Source organism: Bos javanicus, chromosome 7 (assembly GCF_032452875.1).
Source record: "Bos javanicus breed banteng chromosome 7, ARS-OSU_banteng_1.0, whole genome shotgun sequence".
In the NCBI taxonomy this organism is placed as follows: domain Eukaryota; kingdom Metazoa; phylum Chordata; class Mammalia; order Artiodactyla; family Bovidae; genus Bos; species Bos javanicus.
In genome coordinates this window covers 21,227,231-21,254,789 of record NC_083874.1, presented here as the reverse complement: position 1 = coordinate 21,254,789, position 27,559 = coordinate 21,227,231, and the positions used below count along the sequence as shown (strand labels likewise).

Below are 27,559 nucleotides of genomic sequence, written 5' to 3'. Positions count from 1 at the left end.
GGGTAGGCGTTGCAGTGCAGTTGGGGATCAAGACTTGCTGGCAGCAGATGACCATGTGACATTTACTACGCACTGTCACGACTACCTGGGGACTTGACAGATAGCCAAGATCTGGTTTGGTTTTTCTTTCAGAAGCGTTTTCTGTGGTGGGTCACTGGAAGACAGTTCTACTAGGGTCACGGATGCCCAGTCCCCAGCGATAAGAAAACAAAAGCTACTGTGACAGAGTGTAGGGCTTTGGCCTCTTTTATTTTCTTTTTACAGTTAATTCCACGCATAAAAGACTTCATAAAGCATTATGGCTCTGGCTATTCCCCGAATGAGCTCCTCAGGATGGAGCTGGCTATTTTGGACAAACTGCACTGGGACCTCTACATCGGGACACCGCTGGACTTTCTGTCCATAGTAAGTACGAGGAACTTCCAGAGCCTACCCTGGACTCATTGTGCCTTTGGAACAGCTGTTCACAATATAGGACGGCAAAGCACACGTCCTTACACATGCAGCACAGTGACGTGACCCACAAGGCTCACGACATAACGGCAAAGTGAAATATTATCTTACATCCAACACGGTTCCGCCAGACTCCCGCTTCTAAAGGACATTAACTTTACAAAGATATTTAGACGGCACTATTATGGTGAGCTTCTCTTTTAAATACACACTGCAAAAATATTTAACTTTCCATTCTATGAATACTGTACATAAAAATCTGTCTGCTTTTGCTGCACTTTACACACATTCACTTAGCTGTCTTTTATTCACCTACACACAGTCCTTACTGAGGCTTTAGACCATATTGATCTGGCACTTAAAAATGTCATGTTAGTTTGTATTTGTTTTAGTTAGAGAATGATGGTCATCCTTAAAGATAGGATTCTGTTAGTAAGGCAAAATTATGTAATATGGAAATGTCATGGGGTTTTGGTCTGTTATGAAGTGTGACGATTAAATCACGAAGGGCTGTACCATTATAAAAACTGACCACTGTGGCCAAGCGGCAGCATTTCTTCTCATGTCGAGCACGTACAAGTAACTTCTCTGCTACCTTAATCTTGAACTGTATGCTTCTGTTTTTCAGAACTGAAACACTGTCAAGTGGGTACTTTAGGCTCTTAATGACCATGTCACAAAGCAGACTGTCTTTTTCTCACCAGGGTTGAAGCTTAGCTTGGCCGCACAGTGGGTATTAAGCCTCAATCCCCTTCTGGGGCCATGGATGGGAACGAAAAGGGTTGGGCAATATTTAATGTTCCCTGATGAAAATTTAAATTGTTTTTTGCACTTTTGGTCTTTGATCTATGAAAAGTATGGGGTTTTCTGTTCTAACATAAAAACCACGGTCTCCAGTTCCACGCCCTGGTGGTCCTGGGCTGGCCCCACGTGAAGGAGCTGATGCCTCAGAGGAATCCTTCCCTCCACGTCGCGTCCCTGACCAGGCAGCTGCAGCACTGTATGGCGGGCCACCAGCTGCTGCAGTTCAAGGGCTCCACACTGGCCTTGGTCATCATCACCTTAGAGCTGGAGAGGCTCATGCCCGACTGCTGTACTCCTATATCTGATCTGCTAAAGAAAGCACAGGTAGACATCAACTTTGCCCCACACCAGGCTCTCAGTTTTGCCCCTTCAGCTGATGCACTCTGCCCCCAAAAGAGTACCTGTGGCCCCTTCTCGGCCCTTGTGGGCTCCAGGAGATACTCTGGCTGTGATGACTCTGAAGAGTCTTCCTAAGGGCTAGGCTTTCCACACATGGCAAATCCTCTGGACTTGAGTATTAGGTTCCCTTCACCACAATGGGCTTCTCTGACACTGAGTGAAGCTGTATCTCAGTGGCAGCCCTGGTAGTCAAGAGGATGTGGGGACATGTTGAGCTCAGGAGAAAACAACACTGAGCTTAACACTGGGGAGTGTAAATTTCAGACCCTTTACCCTTTATATGGCACCAGGCACCAGGGTACTATGAGGTAGGTATGGGGAGGTCAGAATCACTCAGGATGGACAGCATAAGATGGAATGCAGTTAGAAAAATGACAGTTTTTACTGAGGTTGAAGATGGGTTTCCCTGAGACGGTGGGGTTAATGTTCTCAAGTTGGGTGATTGGAACTTCCTGGAATTGCTCCATGCTGACATTCTGGCACTCAGTTACTCATTGTTTAGAATGTAAAATGGTTCTGCCTCAAGGATGACCGCTCCGTTTTAATTACAGGTTGGTATTAGGCAGTGGAACCGCTGCAAAGAACTTGTAAAGGAGCAACTGGCAAGCCTTTAGTCATCCTCCTGAACAGCCACTTTCTGGCTCACCTGCCAGCGTCTGTGCCCTACCCCAGAACCCTTTACAGCATAATGCCAAATCTGGACTTGGACTCCTCTATATTCTAGGCTTTATGGGTCCTGTAACAAGAAAGCAAGAAGGCCTTGAAACAGCAACTGAGAAAACACTCCTGATTCTTCAGGAAAAAACAAGGGGGCAAAAAGACAGGTCAGGGTCCCTAAAGGGAAAGGTAGTCTGATAAATCAAACTCAGACTCCTGCCTCTCTCACAACCCTGGGCCCGAAACCAGGGGGAGGGAATAAATGCTCATAGTGCAGCTTGCTTTTTCTTCCTCATCAAGGGCTGTAGCAGCCTATAAGACAGCTGGACGATGAGGTCAGAGGCAGGCCTTGCTCAGGGCAGAAGGGCCAGGCTGGTGCTGACAGACAAGTTTCTGCTGCTCCACCTGCCAGAACTGGCCGCGTCTTTCCAGCTTCCCAGGCCTGTACCAAGAGCATGTGCAGGCTTCAAGTCCCAAGTACTCTGCCCGCCTTTGCACAAACGGGATTTACCCTGACTCGCCCAGCATCTAAGTCTTTTCTTTGTAAGAACTCGATTCATAAAGTGCTTTATTTCATATACAGTAACCAAATCAAGCTTTAGGCATATTTCTGCTTGGTTACTCTTAGTTTACAGGCTTAACTAGAGGAATTTTTGTGTTTAGAAAATGACACTTCGAGGTGATCCTTGTGTTGGGAAGCCGCACTCCCCAAGTTTTGGTTGAGATGAGCGGGTCCTGAGGCTGAGCTCCCACTACTGCAGGGAGGAGGGAGGGACCACTAGCATGGCCATGAGGGAGAAGCCAGCTGCCCCTGGGAAGCAGTGACACTATGGAGCCATTCTCTAGGCAGTGGAGTCCAGCTGACAGTGATGCCAGCTGGGACTGTGGAGGTAGTGCTGGGGATGCACATTTAGAGGTCATCTGTGAAGTCCTTCCACAGTGAACAGTTTTCTGTAAATGTGCGAAGCCGAGGGGAAGGTGATCTGCTGCTAGGTGCAATACTAGCTATACCGTATTAGTGTCTGTCCTGTAGTCAGCACAAATCTCTGCCTTTTGTTAAGACAAATTTGCTTGTTGGAGCTTTTGTTGAAATACACTTCCTTTCAATCCTTTCTGTGTCTTATTTTACATGTATTAGATACCGTGCATTGAGATTTGATAGAGTCAAACACACGTGAAATGCAGTCTCTCAAACCCTATCAGTAACTGTCCCCTAGCCCAGCACATGGAGAAGGCAATGGCACCCTACTCCAGCACTCTTGCCTGGAAAATCCCATGGATGGAGGAGCCTGGTGGGCCGCAGTCCATGGGGTCGTTAAGAGTCAGACACGACTGAGCGACTTCACTTTCACTTTCATGCATTGGAGAAAGAAATGGCAACCCACTCCAGAGTTCTTGCCTGGAGAATCCCAGGGATGGGGCAGCCTCATGGGCTGCCGTCGATGGGGTTGCACAGAGTGGGACACGACTGAAGTGACTTAGCAGTAGCAGCAGCAGCCCAGCACAAATGAACGTGCTGGGGGGCAGCCTGCTGCTCGTGGCCTCAGCTTCCTCTGCCTCCTTCCTTCCACTGTGAGCAGCACTGTCATTGGTGGAACAGAGGCTAAGCCTGAGGGCCCACGCCAACTCAGGCTATTTTTGACTTCAGAAAACAGGTAGGAATTACCTGGACCCCACCCCCCGAACCTAGCTCTAGATGTAAGTTTCATTCCCCAGAGCTAAACCAACTCTCCATCTCTTGGGAAAAGAAGAAGGTAGACCTGTGAGCCACAATATGGGGGTAAGGGACAGCCTTGTTGCTTCATCTTTCTGTAAATAGTATTCCCTTTTCTGGGGAAGCAAACTTTCATATTGCCAAAGTACCACTTGTGAGCGGTTTTTAAGTTTTTATGTTGTTCAAGCTTGCCTTGGAGCCCTAAGTTCTATCTTACTCTCCTCTAACATTTTTTCCCTGCAGTTAGGAATTTCTCTCCCACTTCAGATTAGAGACTGGGGTTCAGTGTGGTGGGAGAAATAAGGATGTGATCCACCTTCCATTTGTCACCATTTACATAGGGCAGAGATTGGGCTGTGACTGCTGAAAACAGAGATGGGACAGGGCTCAGAGGCAGATGGGCTAAGAGAAGAACACAGTAGATGAGTAGCACAGACACATCTTAAACTTGTCCAAATATTACCTCATTTGGGTGAGCCAAGTTCCTTCCACCAAGGTGGCCCTATTTCCCCTGGCCTCCTGGAAAGTCTTGGTCCTTCAGAGCTTGGTGAAGACTGCCTCCCTGCACCTGCCTGCCCAGGGGCAGAGTTGTGCTCTACCTTCCCTGGGGAGGCCAGCATGCCAGTCTCCCTGCTGGGCCTAGTCCTCCATCTCCTCATTTTGGTCTCCCCAGAGATTAGCCTAGTGTCCAACAGAGAAAGCTCCTCCACAAATGGGCCCTGGAGATTGCCATCCCTTCCTCAACAAATATTTGCCTACTTCCTACAACATCCCACCTCAGCAAAACCTTCTTAGGTCCACCAACCTACACTGTCAAACTGAACAGGAATAAGGGTACAGGATAGCAATATTTAAACCTCAATTCCTCCAGTTACGAGCTGTGTGACCTTGGGTACCTCTCGTGCCTTGCCTATAAAAAGGAGAGAATGGTACCTAATCATAGGATTATTGTGAAGATTAGCGGAATTAATACATGTAATGCACTTTAGAACAATGACTAGCACACAGTAAGAACTCAAATGTTAGTTGTCCTATGTCAAGCCTCCTCCACAAGGATGTAAACTTTTCAAGGGCAGGGTCTGCCTTCTCTCCTGTCTTGCCTGATAAAGATCCTTTGACCACAGGCTGCAACTTCTCTTTCCTATCTTGCCTCCACCCCACACTCATTCAAGAGCCGTTCACAGATGCCCGTGGCAGGATTCACTATTAAAACGTAACTCCTATAGAAGCTGATCAACCCCACAAAGTTCATGGAAAAAACAAGCTGTATTTTACCACAGCTGTAGCAGATTAATAGAGGAAACATTAAATCAGAAAAGCCACTGCCCAAAAAAGACACCACAAAAACTCAAAATAAATGCAAAATTTAATGAAAAAAATGAGTACAAAGTGAATGGAAAGGAACAAAAACAGTCAATGAATGAAGGAATAAATGAATTAACAAGTGAAGCAGTTTTAGAGAAGCATGTTAACGTAACAGACTAGCAAGCCACACTTCCCTCGGGCCTCTTATCCAGTAACAGGAGCCCCACTTAACAGGGAACCCACACAAAGACATACACAACATATATGGAGTTGGTCTGCACAAGCAAAGACCACCTAGACTCAGGTTCCCCATAATTGGGGTGACCATACCTCCCAGTTTGCCTGAGACAATCATGGCTTATGCTTGTCGACTTGGCGTCATTATTAACAAAATCTCCTTTCACTCTCAAAAGTCTCAGCTTGGGCAATAAATTATATGGTGATTCTACCCCAAAATCAACTTGGTTCATGAAAGACATGATAGTAAATGCCAGCGATCCCACTGACAGCCCTAACAATGCCAACAGATGATACGGAGACAGAAAATGAGGGGGAAGTCAGATCCTGCAGACAGGGGTCACATTCCATGAGGCGGGTAGCTTGTTAAACAGTGAATGGTAAGCTTTTAAGCTCACCTTGTGCACCAAAGATTAATTTGGTCTCAGCTAAAAATGACAAAATTCTAAACACAAACAGCATGAGAGAAAAGTGCAGTGAGGCTCACTAAAGTCAAAGGGTGCTGCCGAGGCAGCCCAGACCCCAGAAAATGTAACAAGGACAGGTCTCCCCCGAGATTCTTGGAAGCCTGGGGCCTGCAGGCAGGTAGCCAGCCACAATTCTGGCCACCCAAGTATGCCCTGGGTGCAGCCCACACTCAGACGGGGGTGGATGGGCAGCAGGATCTGCCCGCTGTAAGAGTCCCGATTGGCCAGGAGTCCTCATTTCTTACATAACTGAGCCTGCTGGGTCATTGAGCCTCATCTTCAGAAATACACTAGCTGACCCAGGCTAGCGTAAAGGTCTTACTTCCATCCAACTGAATACACTTTCAGACATATAATGACCCTAGAGTTAAGCCACTTGCAGTCCACATCTGCCTTAGATATGCTGATTTACCTTTTTAGATACCCACAGTGAAGCATCAGTTACCAGTTTCAACCACAAGTGGGTTTACTCTAAAGCTAATGAAACTTAATTCTCAGGGCCTCTTCCAAGGCCCTGTACCTGATTTTATACTCATGTTCTCTTAAGAAGGCTTCTCAAGTAGTTTGAGCCCTTCAAAAATCTGTATTCACCCGTGGTCATGGCATAACTTTGGAGAATTTTCACTTTGAGTCTCAACAAAACCTGCTCTGCTCCAGGTGAAGCGAAAAAGACCACCTTTTCCTGGTCATACCTCAGTGGATACATACAGCTCACCCTCCACCCCTCTCTGAATGGAACATGATCTGAGAAGGTCAAGAGGGAACCAGAACCTAGCCTTGGAAATCAGTAAAGCAAGCCAAGGCAGGAAGAGGGAAACGATGATGGGAAAGAAAATGAAGGACATAAAAACACAAACCGCCAGTCCAACAATGTATTAGCACAGCTTCCTAAGGCTTCCAACTAGGGAGTGCACTAGACTGTGAGCTCCTTGAGGGCAGAGCTGTGCAGGACTCTGGGTAGCCTGTGCCCAGCACAGTGCTTCATCAACATTAAGTGGAATCCTTCATCTATTTATTTTTTATGTCCCATGTTATCAGGCCATGCTTTCGACCCTGATGGTCTCAGTGGCTTGCCAACCAACAGGAACACAGAAGAATGCTGTACTTTCTTAGAAGGTTCTCTTTAAGAATGCAGCTGAAGGGGAAAAAGCTCCTCTGCTGGTAGTTTTTTTCTTAGTTGTTCACATACAACAGGCACCTTCATCCCTTTCCCTACAACTCAGCCAGGAAAAAGGAAAGGACGACCCAGAGAGAAACCTGTTCCCGCTGAGCACTTTTTGCATTTGGAATATGCGGGGGTGGGCATGGGGTGGGGTGCTGGCGGTCTTAGTTAAGAGTCAAACACTTAACACGCACTCATGGGGCTGGTCCCTGTTCACAGGTAGCACCTGGGGTGTGGAGCACAGAGATAACGGCTTCGGGCTGCTGTTCCATTTACATTCACAGTAACAACGCTGAACGTGGCCTTTTTCATGATCCACTTTCATTCGTAAAGAAATCCCAAACACTGTCATTACAGGACGTTTATTACCCGCCTCTCCCTATACTTTATGGGGAGACTTTATACAGAAGAAAGGTTTAGAGATATTTTTAGTCTTTAAAAACCAGGGCATCTGTGTTACTTACGAAAATAACGGGAGGGGGTATTATTTGTCTTTACGCTCGTGCCAAAATAAAAATTTAGAAGTGCTTTAAAAGTTATTATTGAAATTAAGCTCTAGGTTAGAAAAATTAAAATGAAGGGGAGTGGGCGGAGTTCTGCAGCACGTATACCACACCACGTGGCCACACCTAGGGCGCTGCATGAGTTGCCATCTTGACGCTGAACAATTAGGCCGAGCATCGCCGGCTGGGGCCTCTGCTAGAGCGGCACAAAACTGCTCCGTCAAGGAATAGTGACACTGTAAATGGAAGACCAGCCACTGGCTCTGAAAAAAATAAACCTCATCAGTTTTGGATTCCAGCATTCATGGCTTTAACAAGTTTGCATAGAGAGGGTGGCCCGCCAGGCCTGGGCAGCCTGGGGCACAGGGGTAGGGGACAAAGCAGGGCTGTAAACACTGGAGTCTGTACCGGCTCCCAGTCCGTCCTCACACCATGATATGGGAGAAGGGTCACAAGGTGTAACTCAAGCAACTTAACACATGAAAGTCTAAAGTCCGCTCTTGACATGTAAGTCTGTGCGTGCGTTAACTGAAAAATAAAAATAAAACAAACAGAACAAAAACAGACACATTAAAAGATACACAGACGACCAAATCAAACAGAAGCAAAAGACAGCAAGATGAACACTGGGAAAGGACAGTCAGTTTGGCACTTGTGACGAGCAAAGCAGAGAATTCACTTCAGCTTATGGCATCCCAGGCTGAGGGGTCAAGATCTGATTGGGAAATAATTTTGTAAAAATGAATTAAAATTTGAAGAATAAGTACAATCAATCAAAGCCATTCAACTAAATGATCGCAAAACAACATCCCCCCTCCAAATGTACTCCTGACCCGTCCCAACCAGGGCAGAGGGAAGGGGTGCTCCCAGCCAGCCCACCCACCCCACTCCTGGCCTCTGCAAGGCCAGCATGGGAGGAGAGGGCTCTCTCCCAGAGGCCAAACTGACTGAAGCTTTCTGGAATGTCCAGCAAACAGAAAAGACCTGTTCTCCAGGCCCACATCACACGAAAAAAAGCAGGGAGATCTGACATCAGTGATGAGCCCCACCCTGAGTTGGCCTGGTGCCCCTGCAGCCAGCCTGCACCCCACCCCCACTGGCCCTCAACACCTTGACCTGGCCACAGGTCCTTGAGCTGCTTTTGAGTGGCTTCTTCATACCTTACTTCCTAGGGGACTCTGCCTGCCTTTATTTTTTTTTTAAGAAAAAGAAAAAAAATAATAAGAAAACAAGATGGCCTGGGCTAAGCTGGCAGGGAGCAAGGCAAAGTCTCTTTGGGAGCCAGCACTGGGTCATGGATAGCATACCGCTTCCCAGGAGAAACCAGATTTCTGAGCTACCAGCTCAAAATCCACATGGGTTGCAATTCACAGAGCCTGCGTGCTCACCAAGCTCACCAACATCTAGACAGGGCCGGAAGTAAATGCAAAGCAGAAGGGAAATGTGCACAGTTGAGAGGAGTGTGGGGCTGGGGACCAGCAGGGGCTTATCTGCTGCAGCAGGACCAACGGCTGGTGTGGGTGGGGGTGAGGGAAGGCGGGCCAGTCAGCAGGGTGGGAGAGACTGCAGGGTCTGTCCCAAAGCAGGAGACAGGCCTCAGGAATGAGAACTGGCATCCAGTTCCTAAATGCCTGGTTCTGTCCCCTGGTCTTCCCCAGGGAGAAGCTTTTTAAACTTTGATGTGTCTGTGCCTCTGTGCCTGTGTGTCTCGGAGACTGTGTGTGTTAGTGGAGATGTGTCTGGATCTGTGTATGTGATGGGGCAAGAGTGAGACAGTGTACATGTGTCATGCATGTGTGCAGCATTAGGGAACGCAATCCTGGGGGCAGGGGGAGGGCCAGTGCCACAGGCAGCACCCCAGGGCCACAGCTATGCACTGCATGGCCCTAACCACAAGGCTCCACTGCCACCAAGGAAGGAACAGCCTGAACACACACGTTCCCAAACATTCAAGAAGGAACTGGAATTCCAAGAGAATAAGAATGAGGGCCAAGGTGAGTATACCTGCGTAGTTTCCAGGCTGGCAAGAGAAAGAAGGTACCAGACACAGACCAGGGGCAGGGAGAAGCCGGGGCAGACAGGATCCCCATGGAGAGATGCTCTGGGGGACACTGAATGAAGTGGGGCAGGGAAGGGAGGCACTCCCCACCCCTACCCAGAGCATCTGGGATCCAGCTGTGCGCATGGAATCAGGCTATGCCAAGGAGAAGAGGCTTAGAGCAGCCCCCACCTTGCCAAAGTTGACTGCACTCCTGGAGGCTGGGAAAAGCCTCCTGCTCTCCCCCATCACTCCATCTCCTCCCCTCTCCCATCACTCTCTCTCCTCTAAAGCTACGCTCGGAGGACAGCTCCAGCCTCTGCTTAAGGAGCAGCTCCTCTCTTCAGTAGGACTCACACAGCCCCTCCAGGGAGCTGCTGTCCTTCCTTCAGCAGGTCGTAACCACGGTGTCCGGGGATCAGTGCTGGCTGGGCTGAGGTCTCCACTGCCCTCAGTTACCACCCACCTGCCAAAACGGGCCCCACGTCCACAGTCTCAGGACTGAGGGGGAGGCACCACAGCTGTCCAAGCAGAAACCACAGGAGCATTTGGAATCTGTCTGAAAAGGCTGACATTCCCAAGCCCTGACCATCTCCTGGCCTGAAGGACCTTCCCTGAGACCCTAGGACCCTCTCAGGGGCCACTCCCTGCCTGTGTGGCCCAGCCTTCTCCACCCAGCTCTTGAGGGGTCTGCAGGAGAAAGAGAAAAAGAGATAGAGAAAAAAACAGGGTGTGGGGTAGAAGAGTGGGGAGAGGAGCCACTTGTGCACAAACACAAGAGTGGGCATGAACGCTTGATGCCTGAGGATGTGAAGATCACCACTGAAAGAAGAAAGGTGAGCAAGAATGAGGTGGAGAGCGAGTGAAAGGAGACAGCAAAATGGCGAGCCAGCGAGAATGAGTAAGAGCGAGAGCGAGCCAGCCAGCGCGGGGCAGGGAGCCCACCACCTACTTCTTCTTGTCCTTGTCCTTCCTCAGAGGCTGCTGCGAGGTGGCATGCAGGGCCTGAGACTGCAGGGCCTCCACTGCTGCCTTCCTGCGATTGAAGGCGTTGGTCTCCTCCTCCAGTTCCCGGCGCTTCTCCTCCACCTTGCGCTTCTCCTCCTGGTGCAGCCGCTTGAGGTGCTCGAACTTCTCGTGGAGCTGGGAGCAGAAGGTGGGGAGGCCGGCTCTGTGTGGGGCCCGGAGGAGCCTGGGCCCTCTCTGGCCTGGCCTTGCCACACACACACCCCCCGAGCCCAGCACACACCTCTCTCTCCTTCTCCTTCAACTCCAGCTCTGTCTCCTTCACTTTGTTGACAAACATCTGCCTCATCTCTTCCTCCTTCCTCTGGAGCTCACTCAGGAACTCCTTCCTCTTGGCCTCGTATGTTTCCTGGAGGCTGTGGAGACCCAGAGAGAAGAGGCCAAAGAGGGGATCACGGTGGGATGGGGCTGGCCAGAGTCAGAGGGCTGGAATCACGTGGACACATGGGGTCAGGGGAGGATGCTACTGTCCCAGCAGCCTCTCTCCCCACCTGGCTCACAAGTCAAGTCTGGTTGTGGCTGGGGAGACAGGCTGTCACCTGAAAGGCTGGCTGTCACCATCACTGTCCTGGAAGCCCATCTCCTCCAGTTTGCAGCGCCGGTAGAGCTCATAGTGCCGACTGTGTGTCTGCTCGCGGAGGTCCTCCATGTTCACCCGGATCAACATCTCCCGGAGCTTCACGAAGTCGCAGTGATTCTCGTTCTCCACTGGAAGTGGAGAGCACGTGGGCATCAGACAGGGACCCGGCCACCAGCACGGAGGGGACAGGGTGCAGGACAGCGGTGGGGTGTGAGAGGCCGACCCCAGAGGGAAGACAGGCAGCAGATGGTCATGGGGAGGACACAGGACAGGGGACTGAGTCCAGGCTCCCAACCAGGGCTGTGCTCTCACCGCCACACTCACCCTGCACCACGCCCCAAGGGTACTGCCGCGCTCGCACCAGTTTGTTCCCCACCTTCACCTCCTCGGTGCTGCCCACCACGGCAAAGGGCAGGTGAGCCTGGAAAGGGGCCCAGGTGTATGTGAGCACTGTGCAGACACGGGCTAGTGGACAGACCCACCCTCGCTGCCCCTGGGCCCCAGGGAGGGGTTGCCCAGACCCGAACAAGGTGGGGCCAGATGCTCACTTTGGGGCTCTCCTTTAGAGAATTATCCTGGGACCTCCAAACAAGGGAGTGGGCTGAACCCACAACCCTGTTCCTCTTGTTATAGGGTATTCTTTCAGTCCATGGGCTCCCCCGGGGTAGAAGCTCCCTGAAAAGACCTTTGGGCCTCTCTTCTAGGTTCCCAAGTCCGGGCATCCTGCCTGCTCAATCCTGCAGGTTTCAGGTCCCTGCCTTGAGTTCATACCTTGGGGTACTTAAACCTGGGGAAGTTCCAGGACCAGCCCAATACCCGATTCTTCCCATCCCCTGTCTGGAGGATTCAGGACTGGCCAGCTCCTGGTTCCCAGCCATCTTCCCTGGAGAGCTAAGGCTAGAACCCAGGGAAAAGACAGTGGCCAGGGGCTAGCTCCAAACCCTCCAACCCCAGAGCCCTCAGGCCCTTGCCCAGTGCTCACATTCATGACTGCATTAATCTCGGCAACAGCCTCATCATCCGTGGGAAACTGGTAGATCTGGACCCCATTGCTGACCAGCTCACCCATGATCTTGATCTTGAACTTGTGGAGCTCACTCTTGGAGATGGTGTCAGCTTTGGCAATGATGGGAATAATGTTCACCTGCCAGGACCGTGGAGAGGGGTCAGGGGTGAGTTGCTCCCTGACTGTGGATAGCTCTTCTCAGGTCACACCCCTGGGCAGAGGGGCAGGAAGCCAAAGAGATGGAGCTGCTCCCAAAGCTCCCCAGTGGAGTCCCAGCCTGAACCCAGACAGGTGGGACCATTCTGACAGGCTGTGACAATTGGTTGCAGTGCTTCTTACAGCCCCTCCCTGCTCTGCTAAACCTCCATCCAGCCCCAAATTTGTCCTGTGGGCATATCCAGCTTTGACCCAGAGTGCTCGGAAGGTCTTAGCCAGTGTGGGGCCTGACAGGGGTGGCAGCCAGGGGGCTGTGCCCCTACACAAGTTAGATGACCCATTAGCAGTAGCCACAGGAAGACCTCAGTATCTCCCAGGCCAAAGTTATCTCATTGTTCACAGTGAAAATTAACTCCTGAGATGGGGAACAGAGTCACATGAGAGCTGACAGGTGACCCTGGGGTTGCACACCCTCCACAACCCCTCATCGCTCCTGTCATTCACATGAAGTTGCCTTTTAAATACACACTCCTCATGCCTACTCCAATTCTGGGGCTTAACTCTCCTCTCTCTGCTGGCCTCAGGAGGACCCCAAGGGAAAGTCACAGAAGGAAGAGCAAGGGAAGTGAAGGGAGCAGAGGAACTAGGAATTGAGAGAGAGAAAAAGAGCAAAGAATCAGCATGCTCTGGGGAGCAGAGGTCAGAGGGGCAGAGGGGCAGGGGCGAGGTGGGGAAGTAACTCTAGGGGGACGGGGAGGATGCAAGGAGCCACCAGGCTGAGAATAAGAATCATCTCAGCTGGAGGGAAGGTGCCCAGGGCCAGAGGCAAGGACAGAGCTCTGAAGAGGTCAGATCAACGGGGGCCGGCTGGAGGCACAGGGACAGACACAAGAGAAGATACAGCAAGAGAACCAAGCCAATTCTGCAAGCCCCCAGCCCCAGTCCCCGGGGAATGCAGCGGACAGTCACAGGCAGCGACCACACCCCGCCTCCGTGGACAGGGCGCCCACAGGATCCACCGGAAGGGGGCCACACCTTGCTGTCCAGTTTCTTCATGGTCACCAGATCCAGGGACTTGAGGGAGTGCCCCGTGGGCGTGATGAAGTAGAGGCAGACATGGATCCTCGTGTCGTGGTAGTCGAAGAGCGAACGGCGGATCTTCAGCTCCTCCTGCAGATAGTTTTCAAACTGCGCGTCGATATAGTCGACGATGGGCCTGTAACTACAGACAGCTCCGTCACAGGGAGGCAGACAGCGGAGCCACGGCCCCGGGCCCGGAGCCCAGCCAAGCGGCCCACCAGCCTTCTCTCTGTGAGAACAAACAGCTTCTGCCTGGGGATTCCTGCCTGGGTACAGGTGGCTGACCCCATCTCCTGGTCCCCCACGGGGTCCTCAGGACCTTAGACATTCTCCAGGCAGCCCTCCCATGGACCTCATGGAGTGCGGGCTTGGTCACTTGTCTGGGGGCAGCAAGGAGTGCGGAGCGCTAGGGCAGAGTGTTAGAACCACGGCCAACATGGAGGGACGGGGAAGACACCGCCCGTCCTGCCTCTTGCCTCTCATCCTTATTGATCTGATCTCCAAAGCCCACGGCATCCACGATGGTCAGCTTGAGCTGCACGTTGCTCTCCTGGAGATCGTAAGTCTGGGGCCGCAGGCGCACACACTCCTCATGGTGACTGGCTTCCTCGGTCTCAAAGGTCGTGTTGAAGAGCGTGTTCATCAGTGTGGACTTGCCAATGCCAGTCTCCCCTAGGGGAGCGGGGAGTGGGCAGAGGGGTGTCACAGACTGGAACTGGGGCTGTCCTGGCTCCTAGCTGGGCCAGGAGGGGCTCAGGCACCCTTGGTCTCCATACAAGAGAGGGGCAGGCCTCCCACTCCATCCCTTACTGTCCGTAACCCCAAGAACCATCCCTTCTTAGTGGCCTCAGAAATAACATGTGGAAGGAAGAGCCAAAAGGCTGTCCTGGACATAAGACGTAGCTATGTGGGTTGTGTAAGGTGTTTCTGCTGGGAGTGAGAAGAGGCAGAGCCAGGCAGCTGGGAGACACCAATGGACCCTGGCCTCTTCTGGCCTCAATGGGACCTGGTCACCTGCTCTGCATGCCGTTCCTCCTGGGCCCAGGAAGGCCATGGGGCCAGCAGGGCCGAGGTCTACAAGAACCAGTGGCTCAGCCCACGTCATGGGTGGCCTCGACTCCACGAAGCTTTAACTGGGGCGGGGAGGTTCAGGAGAGGCTGCTTTCCAAGGGGTTCCCAGAGCACCTGTGGAGGGTCTGGCAGAACTTTTTGTGGCCTGAGACACATAGAACCTTCCAGCGCCTCCCTGTTGGGGGGTGTATTTGTTTAGATGAGTACTGGAGCTCTTACTACATGACAACGTAATGGAGAGACAGTCTGGTTTACCACAGTGTCCTTGACACATGGTATGAACAACAATACATGTTCTTAAAGCAAACACATGGATCCCGACCACTGTGACAGATACTCTCAGTGTACAAAGCACTCTCAGGTACCTAGTCCTGTCCATTCTTCATGGAAGCTGAGTCAGGCCCTGGCTCCAACTCTGTCCTTGACCCTGGCAGAGACACACCCCAAAGCCTCATCCTGACCCCTCAAAGTGTCACTCTGCCTGGGAGGTCCCCTTGCAGCTCATGAGGCAGTCAGGACAGCGGCATCTCATCTCCCAGGAGGGCTTCGTCCATCCTCAGTGGAGGCTGTCCCCTGGCCAGGCATGACACTCACCCACACAGAGGATGTTGAAGCTGAAGCCCTGAGTGACCGACTTGCTGACCAACTGGTCGGGGAGGCTATCGAAACCCACATGACCACCCAGGGAGAGGCTCCTGGGCTCCGGCTCTGCATTCTGCAAAGAGAAAAGAAGAGACGCAGTGAGCCCACTGGGGAAGAGGGGTTGAGAAGAGGGGAGGTTAAACCTGAGTCAATACGCCCCTCAAACTTGTCTCAGTTCTCAGCAAATCTCCAGACACATCGTTGAGGGCACTGGAACTCCAACTCCAGGCCAAGTTTCCACACAGGGAGTCCCATGGGCCTCAGGACCCATGACTCTGCCTGGGAAAGGCCCTTTCACCTGGGGCTCTGCATCTGCTGAGCTGGCAAGGGATGCCTGAGCCCGAGGTGTCACCTGGCAGAAGGCCCCAGATCCATGGCTGCTACCCCAAGGGCTCACCTGCCTGCCTGCTTGGGAGGATGCCCCAGATGTTCCCTAGATCTTAAAGATTTCAAAAGGCCAAGATTTGAGGGTGTGCACGTTCCTGTGGCCCTCTCCTGCTAAAGTAGGATGCAGACAAGGGCAGGTCTGGCTTGACCCCCTCACACTCACACTGCTGGAGGGCTCTCCCTCAGGTGGGCTCACAGTCCTCCATGGGCACCCCTTGCTCCTCATGCACCCAAGCAGGGAATGCACACTGAGCCCTGCTAAAGGGGCCAGTACTCACTCAGACCCACCAGTGGGTCTCAGGACTGGTCTTGGGGGCCTCAGTGGTACTCTCTAGGGACTCCCAGGCTCTGGCTCATGTCCCCCTCCCAGCCCCGCCCCAGTCCTGGTTGCTTAGACAGAGGATTCTGGGTGAGAATGTGGAGGCCTGCCCAGAGAGGCAGGCAGCAGGTCCTGAGCAAGCAAGGGTCACTGAGCTGGCCCACAGCACTATAAAAAGACCCAGCAGGACCCTAAGCAGAGGGTCAAGGTCAGGCTCCAAGTTGTGTGGATTCTCTGCTTCCCTGGGAATGAGGGTGGAATGTTGTCCTGAGGGAAGGTTCCCAGGCTCAGCCTTCCTGGGACTGGCCCCGTCGAGGGCAGACCCCAGGCAGCTCTGTATAGGGCAGAAACACACCTCCTCTGTCCCCTAGCCCTTCTGCCCTGATTGCCAGCCACACAGAGCAAGGACAGGACGATGGGTCTGAGTCTTATCCTGCCATCCAGCCCACAGCTCCAGAGGGGAGGAAACAGGCCCAGCTGAAGACAGTCCCAGGGGCACAGATTAGGACAGTGGCAGCCCTTATGTGGGTGCAGGCCCAGGGGGCAGAGGAGGCTGAGGACCAGCCAGTAGGGACCCGGCTGCCTGCCCTCCAGCGCAGGGGTCTCCGGAGCATCTGTGGCCCCTCAGTCTCTCTGCAGCCACAGCCTGTTGTCTCAGCCTGAACCCTCCAACCATTCTTTCCTCCCAACCAGAGCCCCTCGACACTTAAACCCAACCCTCTCTTCTTCATTAACTAAGTCCCCCTGGCCCTTCCCCAAGCCCTTTCCCCAGCTAAGTCACAGTACCCCTGCATCACAGACTCCCAAGTGTGCACACGGGCAGCCTAGACCTCCATGGCCCCTTGGGGAAGCCCACAAGTCAGTTACCCCTAAGCTCTTCTCTCCAATGACCCTCTTTCCACAGAGTCTCTGCTCTCAAAGCTGGAGTCCCCTATCCCCAGGGAACTGAGTCACAACCTTCCCAATCAAGTCAGGTCCCCCCAGGGCTGCAAACATAACAACAAAGAGGCCCCAAAGGCAGCTTCCTCTCACTGGAGGCCGCAGCAAAACCAGTAAATGGAGCATAGGATGTGCTGGGTCAGGTCCAAACTCCCTAGCAGGGCATTCCAGGCCCTTTATCATCTGAGGCCTTTTTCCCAGGCTCGGTTCCTGCACAGCTGGTTATCTCTGGATATACTTTTCAAACTCGGCCCCCTCCCTGGGCTCTGGAGCTCACTGCCTTTTCCCTGGCACATGCCCTGCCCTAGCCCCTAAGTACTCCTACTGCAGACCCTTCACTTGGCTGTGACCCCATTTCCTCACACTATTAGCTGTCCTGATATGCATCGTGACTTTCACCTCTTCCATGAGCTCCTCAAAGTGGGCCGCAGGCTGGGGGAGGTCAGTGTTCCCATTCTTCCCACCCTCCCACCACCATGGCCGACGTGCTAGACAACACTACCATTTATAAATCGCTGGGCACGGCTTCACTGCCACAGCATCGGGCACATCTGCCCACCTTACACAGAGCTTCATTATTCCGTCTCTGTCCCACCTGCTCATGGCAGCTTGAGGATCAAATGGAGGACAGAGCTGTTAGTCTAGAGCTTTTTTCTTTTTGGGCGAGACTGAGAATCTCCAAAATTTAAGGCGTGCTGTGCTTGCAGAGAAGGCTATGTGTTTATTCATCCTCTTCTTCCAAAGGTGACACAATCAGCATGCAATCCAACATCCTGTAGTCTACCGCCAAAACCCACCAAGTCGGCTGTGTCTGGAAGCCACACGCACGCGCACTTCCCCAGTTAGAGTCCTTGCAAAGATTCAGACGCTATCCTACTCCTGAGTCTCCCCGACTCTAACAGCAGCACTCAGGGGTCTCACACAAGCCTGCCTACCCGTGTTCAGTGAGCCCTGCCTGCCTTCCTCATGCAGCTGGGCTCTCCGGAGAAGTGCGTGGAGCACAAGGCAGTCTCCATCCCCAAGCTGTAGCCGAAGCTGTGCTGTCAATCCAGGGGCCACAGACCTGGGGCAATTGATGCTGCTCAGGAGCCTCAGGGACCCCTGGAGCACCAATCTCCAGAGCTCACGCACATGCGCACACAGAGAATGGCCTCATGGGGACAGAGTGTTTTTCTCTGGTCTTGAGAGACTGGTGTAACCTCCCAGCTCTACTGAGGCGTGACTCCCACTAATGCCAGCTTCCCTGATCCTACATTTGGCATCAACAACATGTGACCCAAGGTGCACCGCTCTCTCCAAGGTGCCTGCCCAGGTGTGTCTGCTGACTTGCGTGGGGTCTCAGCCCAGGAGGAGCCAGGAGCCTACAAAGCCCCTCTGACACAGCTACCACAGCTCAGGAAGGAACATCAGATCTCCCACTGGTTACCTGCAATTTGTCAGGGAAGCCCCTAGTTCCAGCTCCAGGGCTGGGTCCTACTAGTCCTGAGCCAATCAGCATGATCCCACGATGGGTACAGGCAGGGGCAAGTGACCCTGACTGAACCTTCGTGACCATCCTGTAACCATCAGGGGAGTCAGCCTAAGACTGAAGCCCACTCACCGAGGACTACAGAGCCAAGCACATCACAGAGGAGAGACAGCCAGCATCCCCCACCCTAGTTTTTCCCTCTACCCCAGCCACATCTCCCCTCTACTGCTTAAGCTAGCTGAATGCGGCTATCTATTACATGCAACTGAAAATATCCTGACTGCTACAGTCCCCAAAGTGAAACTCTGAACACAGAGGAACAGAGAGAAAGCAAGGAGAGTAAAGACAGGGAAGAAAAGTGGTGTTACAACCACAGGAAAGAATGAACATCAAATGATGACACCAACACCCCACCAAGGACACCTGTGTGGGCTAAGCCAAGTGACCTACAGTCTCCTATATAGCCCTTAACCACCCTGTGTGGCAGACACTATTATTATGCCCATTGTACAGGTAAGGACACTGAGGTGCACCTAAGCTAAAGAACTAATCAGGGTAGAGTAGGGATCTGAGAGCAGCCAAGCCCATGCTCCAGAACACTGAGCTATACTGCCCCCTACTCTTACTATGCTCCCAACTCATTCATTCAGCCACAAAACACAGGCTCACTGGTCACATCCACTGGGTGTCAGTGGATGGCAGCCAATGAAAAGACGAAGACACCAGATCCTTGACCTTAGGGGCCCAGCCTTAGTCTAGACTCAAATGGCTGTGGCGGCCTGGCAGGTGGTGTAAATGGGTGAAGGATAGTAACAAAAATGGCAACCACCACACGGAACAGTTATCAACTGCTGATCCGCTATGACTCTAATCTCACTTCGTCCACACATCAGCCCTGTGAGGTAGGCTGTATATTATGCCCACTGTATAGAAAGAGACAACTGAAGCACCAAGAGATGAAGTAATTTTCCCAAGATCACACTGCTCAGGAGGGCGAAGGCAGAATCTCTGGGTGATGGTGTGACGGCACAAGCCACACTTCCAGCCACAACTCCGCTCTCTGCTGGATGAAAGACCCGGTGACTTGGAGGAGCACGGGGGCCCTCGGGGAAAGGCAGGAGCAGCGGGGAACTGCAGAGGCTGGGCTCAGTCCATGGTGGCTAGGGTCCCGCGACTCCAGCCAACGGTGGGAATGTAGACCTAGTGCTGCCAAATCTTCCAATTTTTAAAGAGAATCCAGAAATCCAGATTTTTATGTGAAACGCACTAGTTTTCAAAAGTTGGCAACAACTGCCAAAGGAGAAAACCATTAGGGCCCAGGTCAACATGTCTGAGGGCTGAACCTGATCCGTGGCCTGACAGTCTGCAACCCCAGGACTGGCAAGATGCTGACCTGGAAGGACAAAACCCCCAGGGTGCACCCTTGGGGCAAGGACACCTACAGGAGGCTGCTCTGTGGGAGGAGCCTTTGGGCTGGCCAACTTAACCTGGACTCTGATGAGAGGCAGACCTAGCTGCTCCTGACTCTTTCCACACACCCAGCTCCCAGGGGGCCAGTTCAGGGGGCTCCAACTGTACTCAAAGCTCCAGGATAGAGAGCTGGCAGCTCTGAGCCCTACACACACAATGGGAAACTCCACAGGGCCTTTATCCCCCTTCTAATCACTAACAAGCTTCTGGCTCCTGAGCCAGGCTCCGGGCTTCTATGTCATCATTTCTTTGGCACATCAAAGACAACAACCAAAATAATAACTGCTCAGGCTGACTGCGTTCCTCCATGCCCGGTCACCCAGAACAAAGTGGAGAATGGCATTTTGTTATGCAGCCCAGTGGATAAATAGGACGTCCTTTTCCTGACCAGGAAATGCTGTCTGAGCCTTCTGAGCAGCCCCAATCGCCAGCCGAAAGAAGCCGCCCCTTTTACCAAGAAGAGAGGCGGGATTTGGGGGGAAACCATGTCTTGCACTTGCCCACACAGAAACAGGCTTTTATCCAGAAGGAAATGGAAATCTGCTGGATGTCTGAACCAACATAGCCAGAGAATCTATGGGTGAAAAGAGCCCCTTGAGAACAAACCTCCCAAGTGAAGTTAGTTGTTGGGGTAGCAGTAGAGGTGACACTCCGCCGTTCAAGCATTTGGCTCCTAAATCCTAGGCAAAGAGCAGCCCCTCAGGCCTTCCACAGAGTTCTCTCCAAGAGCATCAGACTTCGGACTCTTCTTTCCCCTCAGGTTCCTGCCACCCTGAGCACCCCACAGGCAGGCAGGAAGCCTTCTCCGGAGAAGGCTTGGGCACTTGGGCCCCAGGAGGCCACCAGTCAGCTCTAGGAGGCCCTATAGAGTCCTCATGCAGTGGACCCAGGAGTCACTGTGCCATTGGGAACCTCCTCCACCCATGTTCCTGGCACAAACCACCCTCCCCTTGGATCTCACCACTCTCAGCAGCCTGGGCCTTAAATAGCCAGAGCAGAGGCCTCTGGCCAGAACGCATGGTCACGGCGCAACTGTCCTTGAGTCTGAGAGGAATCCTAAGAATTTTCCCAGGAAAGGCTTAGGCTCTAGTCCCAGGATTCCACAGCGAGCCTCTAAACCCAGGTCAAAGGTTACGGGAAATAACCACAGGGATGTGCGTGGGGTAGGGGTGGTGGGAACGGGGCGGGGGGAATGCTGCCACCCTGGACCAGGAGGGAAGAACAAAGGCAGGATATACCTGTCCCCACTCAAGAGGACACCAGAGAACCAAAATGTCTCTCTCCTATGGCGGCTACAAACCTGAGAAAAAGACACAAGCCAGGATCAGCCTTCTTGGTGCCAGCACAGTAGCAGAAGAGGTAAGAATGGCAAGGTGGCAGCTGGGACCCAGGAGAAGGCTGCCAGTCACTCTCTCAAGGCCAGTCATCCTCTCCCCTACCCTGAGAAGTGAAGGGACTTTGGAAACAAAACTATCCCTAGGAGTCCAAAGCCACGCAGTGCCCTGACCCCAAAACTTCAGTCTCCCTGCTCCCTGTTTCACTGAGGGCACTTTCCTCCCTCTTGCTGCACAAAGACAGCCAGGACTGCCACTCAGGAATTTGGGATGGTTTGTTTCACACTTCCCATGTCAAAATCAGATTTCCAGAAGCCAAGAGCCCAGTTATCAGCCTCTGGGCCCACCCAGCCCTCCCCAGACCCAGGACACAAAAATGCTCCTAGGCTTTGTGGTGCTGTGCGGGATACATTCCCATGGGAGGGAATGGTCCATCCTACCACAGAGCAGATGGGGAAGGCACTCTGGGCCACAGAAGGTACTGGAAGCCCAGGTGTTCGTACTTTCCCACTTGGGACTTGGGGACTTCCCTGCAGCAGGGATGACCACAGGGGTCTAGACATCGTGGTACGGAGGTGGCCTTTGTTCCACCCAACTTCGGAAAGAAGAATGTGGGCGGCAAAGGTGACCATGCCCCCCTCCTACCCCAGGATGCCGGTGCTGGGAAGCAGCAGAGAGCTACATGAGCACCAACGTGAGCCAGCAGGGGCTCAGGGCAGCACGGCAATACTTCTCTGTTGCTTGCACCACTCACCCCAGCACCAGGCAGTGTCACACTCGCACCCAGGCCCCACAGCCAGATCTGGTGAGTGGACCTGGATCCATGGCCCACAGCCCCTCTCGAACCACAGCCCTCAGGTGGCCCAAGCCCAGGAGAGCCTTCAGAAAGAAGCCAGCACCTGTGATCTGAAATAGGCTCGTACTACTTCCTCCCCTGGTTCTGTCCCTCTAATGCAGCTTCCAAGAGAAGGACCAAGAACCATCTGCAAGCCATGTGTTCTGAGGAGGAGAATGTCTGATTTGCCCCAGTGCCATCAGGGGCAATGGATGTTACAGCCCACACGCCCCGTGCTTTGTCGTCCACCACCTCTTCCCAGCCACAGTTCCTCACGTGAGCCCTGAGGATGCCGACAGCTCCAGTAAAGAACACCCCAGCTCTGTCATAAGGGCATGTCGACCTTGGGAGGCATCCTTTCCCCAGGCACACGTGTCTCCCTCCTGCCTGCAGAGCTCCATACCTAGTTGTCTGGCAAAGCCTGTGCCTTGGGCCAGGACTTGGGATCCTGAGAGAGAATCAACCTGGCAGCGGAGAGGCAGGAAGACCGGAGAGGCTGCAGGGGACACACAGAAGCCAGCCAGTCCTCAGGCCCTTTGCTCCGTCATCCTGCAGCAGCTTCCTTCTGGGAGCTGGACCAGAGCCACAGAAACCTTTGTGGTGATTATTGCCCCAAATACATACCTCCACCTAGCTCTTCTTTGGGCTCCAAACTCAGAGGGCTCCACCCTCTCTGTCATCACAAGGGGTCCATGGGGGCTGAGGGTAGGTCTCAGGCGAGCTGCTGGCATCAAGATGATGGGCACAAAGCACCCAGCACCCTCCGTGCCATCCAAAGCTTTTGATAAATATCTGGCCCTGGGTTCCCAGCCTCCATTTGTTCTCCTGCACTGTGGCCAGTCTCCCTCTTACCAGACTCTCTGCTCCTACTCTGGTCAACCCCTTGTCAGGTGCCCCCTTGGATCACCAGTGCCTTCTCATCAGTGTCCCTGCTCTGGTCCATGCCAATCCAGATCCTGGGCAGACCTTCCTAAAGTGAACACCCATAGCATGGTACAATGCCCATGGTGGGGCGGGGGGCAGAGCTGGGTGGACCAGCCTCCCGGGGAAGGGCATGGAGCTTCAGCTCTGCAGGCGGTGCTCGTGTATGGCCCCTCCCCGCCACCAGGCACTGAGAGCTGCACCGATGTCCCTTGCTCGGTTCTCACTTCTCCTTCCAAGCAGCTCAGCAAAGAGGTCTCTGGCCATTTTTATAGGACAGGGAGACACCCTCTGTGACACCCCTACTTGAGTAAGGGGTTGCTGTCTACATTCCTTCCCACCAGCTCTTGCCTTGAGGACAGAATAGGCATTCCCTGGATAGCCTGCTTCTTGGGAAAGTGTCAAGATTACAGGGGTGACAACGGAAGTGACAGATGGTGCTGGGGATAAAGTGGAGATGGGGGTGAGGGGGAGTAACTGGCTGGGAGGAGTGCCAGGCTCCAGGCTGCCATGCCACACGTTTCTTCCCTCTCTCCCTCAGATCTTCATTTTCTCCAGCCCCTCCTCAGGCCACCCCCACCATGGAGTTTGAACCCTGTCCCATGAGATTCTGACAGGAGAGGCACAGGAGATGGCCCCTGGGGCAGAGAGTCTGGGATCCAGTAAGGAGGACAGGCAGAGGAAGAGTGGATAGGAATCTGGCTGCCCAAGGAGGACAAGAGGCAACAGACTCCCCAGAGGGCTGTCCCAGACATGCACATCCTAGGAGATTTTGATCATAACCACAGGGCTGATCTAGGATTGAGCAAGGCCCAGTCAAAATGTAAAGGTCGCTCAGCCTGTGGACAATAGGAACCCAGCACATACTGATCGCAAAGTACCATTCCAGGGACCTCCTTAGCAGTCCAGTGGTTAGGACTTTATGCTTCCAATGCAGAGGGTGTGGGTTCGATCTCTGGTCAGGGAGCTAAAATCACACATTTCATGCAATGTGACTCCCCCGCCCCCAAGAAAAAGTATCATTCCACACGCTCATCTAAGCTCCAGGTTGGGTCAATTCCCATGCCCTCCTGAGCTGGTCTGACCACCAAGCTAGCCTGAGGAACAGTGTCAACCTGCCACAGCTCAATCAAATTATAACTTCATGGCTACTGCTTAACACCCAGTTCAACCCTGCAGCTGGTAAGACAGCTAAACATATCTCCAAACATGTCACAGACTGCAATTATCTTCATAAACGCTTTGAAGAGTATCAGTAGGGTTGTTCCACTTTACAGCTGGAGAAAGGAAGAAATCATTTTCCCAGGATGACAAGATAGGAAAGGAGAATGGAGTCCAGACTCTGAGATTCAGGCCAAACCCAACCCAAGGTCTCCACCCAAATTCAACCATGTCCAAGTCCTCCCAGGAGGCTGATGGCTCAGAGTGTGAAGGGTGTGGAAGGTATCCATCCTGAACTCAGGCTGCACATCCTTACTTGAGTCGGTTCCCTCTCTGTGCCTCAGTCATTATTACCAAGGTGACAATACCAGAAATCCTTACAAACACAGGAATCTAAGGGAAAGAGCCTTTCCAGCCCATTGCCTGGCACTGCAGCTAGACCCCTCAGCTCAGCCTCTGAGGATAATCTCTGGGTGGGTAGTGGTGGGAGCCCCTAGGGAGGGTGCCCTGGAACAGAGCAAATTCATTCTCTGCTACCTTCTTACACAGAGGGCTAGTCTTCACATCCACATGGGTACTAAGTCTCATGTATCATTTACTGTGTCTTCATCATGTGCCAGACACTGTTCTAAGTACCTCATCTGGACCCTCTCATTAAATCCTTCCTATAATCTTATGAGGGAGGTAGTATTTTTATCCCATTATACAGATGAGAACACTGAGGGGTTAAACAATTTGCCCAGAATCACACAGCCAACAAGTAGTAATCTAGGATTCATGTCAGGCAGTCTGATTCCAGTTACTCTACATACCACTCCCACCTGCAAGACCAACTGTTAGAACAACCTCTAGCCACAGAAAGACAAGACCCAGACATAACTTTCTGGTCAGCTGGGCACAGAAAATGCACACAGGCATGCAGGCAGAGATGTGCAAACACACAGGTATGCTGGTCTCCAGCTAACCAGCAGGTCTGCTGGGATTCAGGCCCAGCCCTCCTGGGGTACATAAATTCTCGTTTAGAGTGCAGGGCTGGAGTGAATCTCTGATTTGCCCAACCTCTGAATCTGCTCCTCCTGTATTTAAACTTACTGAACTGACTCGCAGCCCCCTCATAAAACATTCAAGTCTAAAATTATGACACCAAGAGTTCCTGCTTTAGTTACGCATGTTTCCAAAATAGACCAACAAATGTATTTTCAGATTAAAGAGAAAATTTACATATACAAATTCAGATGACAATATTTATAGCATTAATTACATAAGTCCTGAATCCCTTATTTAGCCCCAGAACCAATACCTTATCAGTCACATATTTAGCATTTACCCCCTACCCACAACATCCCTGGGCCCTCCTCCCTCCCCCTTAGCACCGACCAGGGCCTCACATGCTGGCAAGAGGACACAGTTTCCTTCACTGTCACAGCTCAACCTCCCAGACACACCCAAACCCAGCCTTAGACATTGGGGGACACGCAGATACAATCCCCAAAAGGCCTCTCTTCCCGGGGGGAGTGGGGTAGGGGGACAGATTATAATAGCCTTTAGGAAGTTGGTTATTGGCTGGCTCAAGCCCAGAGAGACCTCTGCAGGGACCACCAGAGACGATACCCCTGCAGAAGGCATACCCGGACTGGGGCCCAAACACACATCCACTGGGTTGAATGTGGAATCGCTCCAGTTCCTGGGGAACGGCTGCCTCAGACCCGACCACTGAGGCACCCACTGGAATCGCCCCTGGATCCTGGCGTTTGGGTGGGGGGCAGGGGTTGCAGCAGGAAGGAGCAGCAGGCCAAGGTCTTCAGGACCCAACTCTGCAACTGCCCTGAGCTCATCCGAGGGACTTCCTAGGATCCCTAGGGCTTCATCGTCACCGACTGTGCCCATCCAGCAGCACCTGCGCGGCCAGGAATCTCCCCAGCCGTGCAAAGAACACTCAGGGAGAGGGGGCTCCGGAGTATCCTAGATCTTCCCTCTGATCCCTGGGGCCCCAGTCTATCGTCACACCGGGCCACAACCAGGCGGGTATTTATCTGCTCCTTTTCGCGAAAAGGGTCTGCTTTTCTTCGCCCACGGAGAGCGACCCCGCCAGCCTTCCGGCAAGGCGCTCGCCCCCAACGCCCCAGGACCCGGGACTAGCGCCGCGAAGAGCCCGCTCCAGGGTCCCCCGGCCCGCCCGGCGTCAAGGCCCGGCCGCGCGGCGCTGACAGCCCGGCTCGCGCCCCCGGCCAGCAGCAGGGCGGCCCCCTCCCCGCGCCCCGCGCCTCCCGCGCGCGCCGCGGCCCAGCAGGGCCCTCACCGAGAAGCGCTCCAGGTCAGTGGCCGCCATGGCGAGCTCCGCACCGGGCGGGCGAGCCGGGGCGAGCACCCGGGCCGCGACGGGGACAAGCCGGTTGCGGGACGCGCTCCGCCCGGACGGCTGCGGCTGAATGGATCCAATATGGCCACTTCCTGGAAACTCCCCTTGGCGGCGGCGGCGGGAGAAGCCGCGGAGCCGCCCCCGCCCCCGCTCGCGGGACCGGCCTCCCCGCTTGGCCCGGTCCGGCCACGAGCGCAGCCCAAGCCCCTCAGCTGGGATGGCCGGGGGTCTCCGCTGCGAGGCGGGAGGTGCCAGCTACGGGGATTGCTGGGACTTGTAGTCTCCAAGTTGGGGGGCCGGGAGGGCAGTGCCTGGTGGCCGGGACCGGTGTCTGCTGGCCTGCCGCGTGTCCCCGAGAGGCTGGGGCCGAGCCCCGGAGGGAGTGTCCGGCTTCCGCGCGCTGGGAAGTCCGTTCTGTGCGGAGAAGATTGGGGTGCCGCGTGCGCCCTAAGGGTCTCCCCCACCAAGCCGCCTCCAACCGGTCAGCGGAGCCTGCAGTGCACTGGGACCACCGGCCAGAATGTCGACGGACTGCCTGTGGCCCGTGGGGTGCAGGAGAGGAGCCTCAGCCTCGAATGACGGGTCCCTGGGCCCCACCTGATGCTCCGGTCCGAGCCAGGGCGGCATACAGGGCGGGACCCGCGCGTCCGGCCAGGCGGCCTTCCCGCTTCTTGCGCAACGAATGCTCAGGATGCGCACTTCAGTCTCGGGATTCATGCAGTAGAAAAGCCGAGCTCGACAGTCAGGACATCAGATTGCGAATGAGTGTCACCCTTCCTGCCCCCAAGGGTTTGGGAAAATGTCTTTATGGAATCTAGGCACTGTGCAGAAAGGACTACGGCTCCCTATGCATGCACATTCTTTCTGATAATCTCACTGCTGAAAACCTGTACAAAACGTAGAAAAACGAATACCTTTGCCCAAGCCAGAGGCCTCAGGGGGTTCTGGACCTTTTCACTGACTATATCACATCCATCTCTAAATCCTGTGATATTCTTTTTCTTTCCCTTCTCTCTGCCTTTCTCTCTGCTCTCTCTTTTGGAAATATATACAGCAAGCCTTGCCT

At 53.4% G+C, this 27,559-nt stretch overlaps 1 protein-coding gene and 1 long non-coding RNA gene across 10 annotated transcripts; one reads left to right on the top strand and one right to left on the bottom strand.

Annotated features, from left to right (window-relative positions):
• Positions 1-230: 230 nt before the first annotated feature.
• On the bottom strand, positions 231-27,236 carry SEPTIN8 (septin 8). Of its 9 annotated transcripts, none has more exons than XM_061422830.1 (10): positions 26,434-27,236; positions 15,253-15,373; positions 14,064-14,259; positions 13,543-13,729; positions 12,328-12,489; positions 11,670-11,766; positions 11,305-11,473; positions 10,989-11,121; positions 10,692-10,882; positions 231-1,566 (listed from the first exon to the last, which is right to left on the bottom strand). In XM_061422830.1, the coding sequence occupies exons 1-10, from the start codon at positions 26,461-26,463 to the stop codon at positions 1,401-1,403; spliced, it is 1,452 nt and encodes a 483-aa protein (XP_061278814.1). In that variant the 5' UTR covers positions 26,464-27,236; the 3' UTR covers positions 231-1,400. The 9 variants fall into 9 exon arrangements, with proteins under 9 accessions (XP_061278814.1, XP_061278815.1, XP_061278811.1 ...); XM_061422831.1 differs by having other exon boundaries at positions 27,091-27,112; XM_061422833.1 differs by lacking the exon at positions 231-1,566 and adding an exon at positions 7,545-7,964 and having other exon boundaries at positions 26,434-27,145.
• Positions 1,493-3,423, top strand: LOC133250949 (uncharacterized). The gene is made up of 2 exons (XR_009737457.1): positions 1,493-1,581; positions 2,208-3,423. It is a non-coding gene; the product is annotated as an uncharacterized LOC133250949 (long non-coding RNA).
• Positions 27,237-27,559: the final 323 nt, after the last annotated feature.

Bases quoted from the DNA above. Each gene is read 5' to 3' on its own strand.
- SEPTIN8 (XM_061422830.1), bottom strand. From the start codon at position 26,463: ATGGCGGCCACTGACCTGGAGCGCTTCTCG. The intron at 13,730-14,063 runs GCAAGAGGCAGG...AGCTGTCTGTAG, and splicing joins CAGATCAATAAGGATGAGAG to TTACAGGCCCATCGTCGACT. The intron at 11,122-11,304 runs GTGACAGCCTGT...GGGTCTCCACAG, and splicing joins GGTGACAGCCAGCCTTTCAG to CCTCCAGGAAACATACGAGG.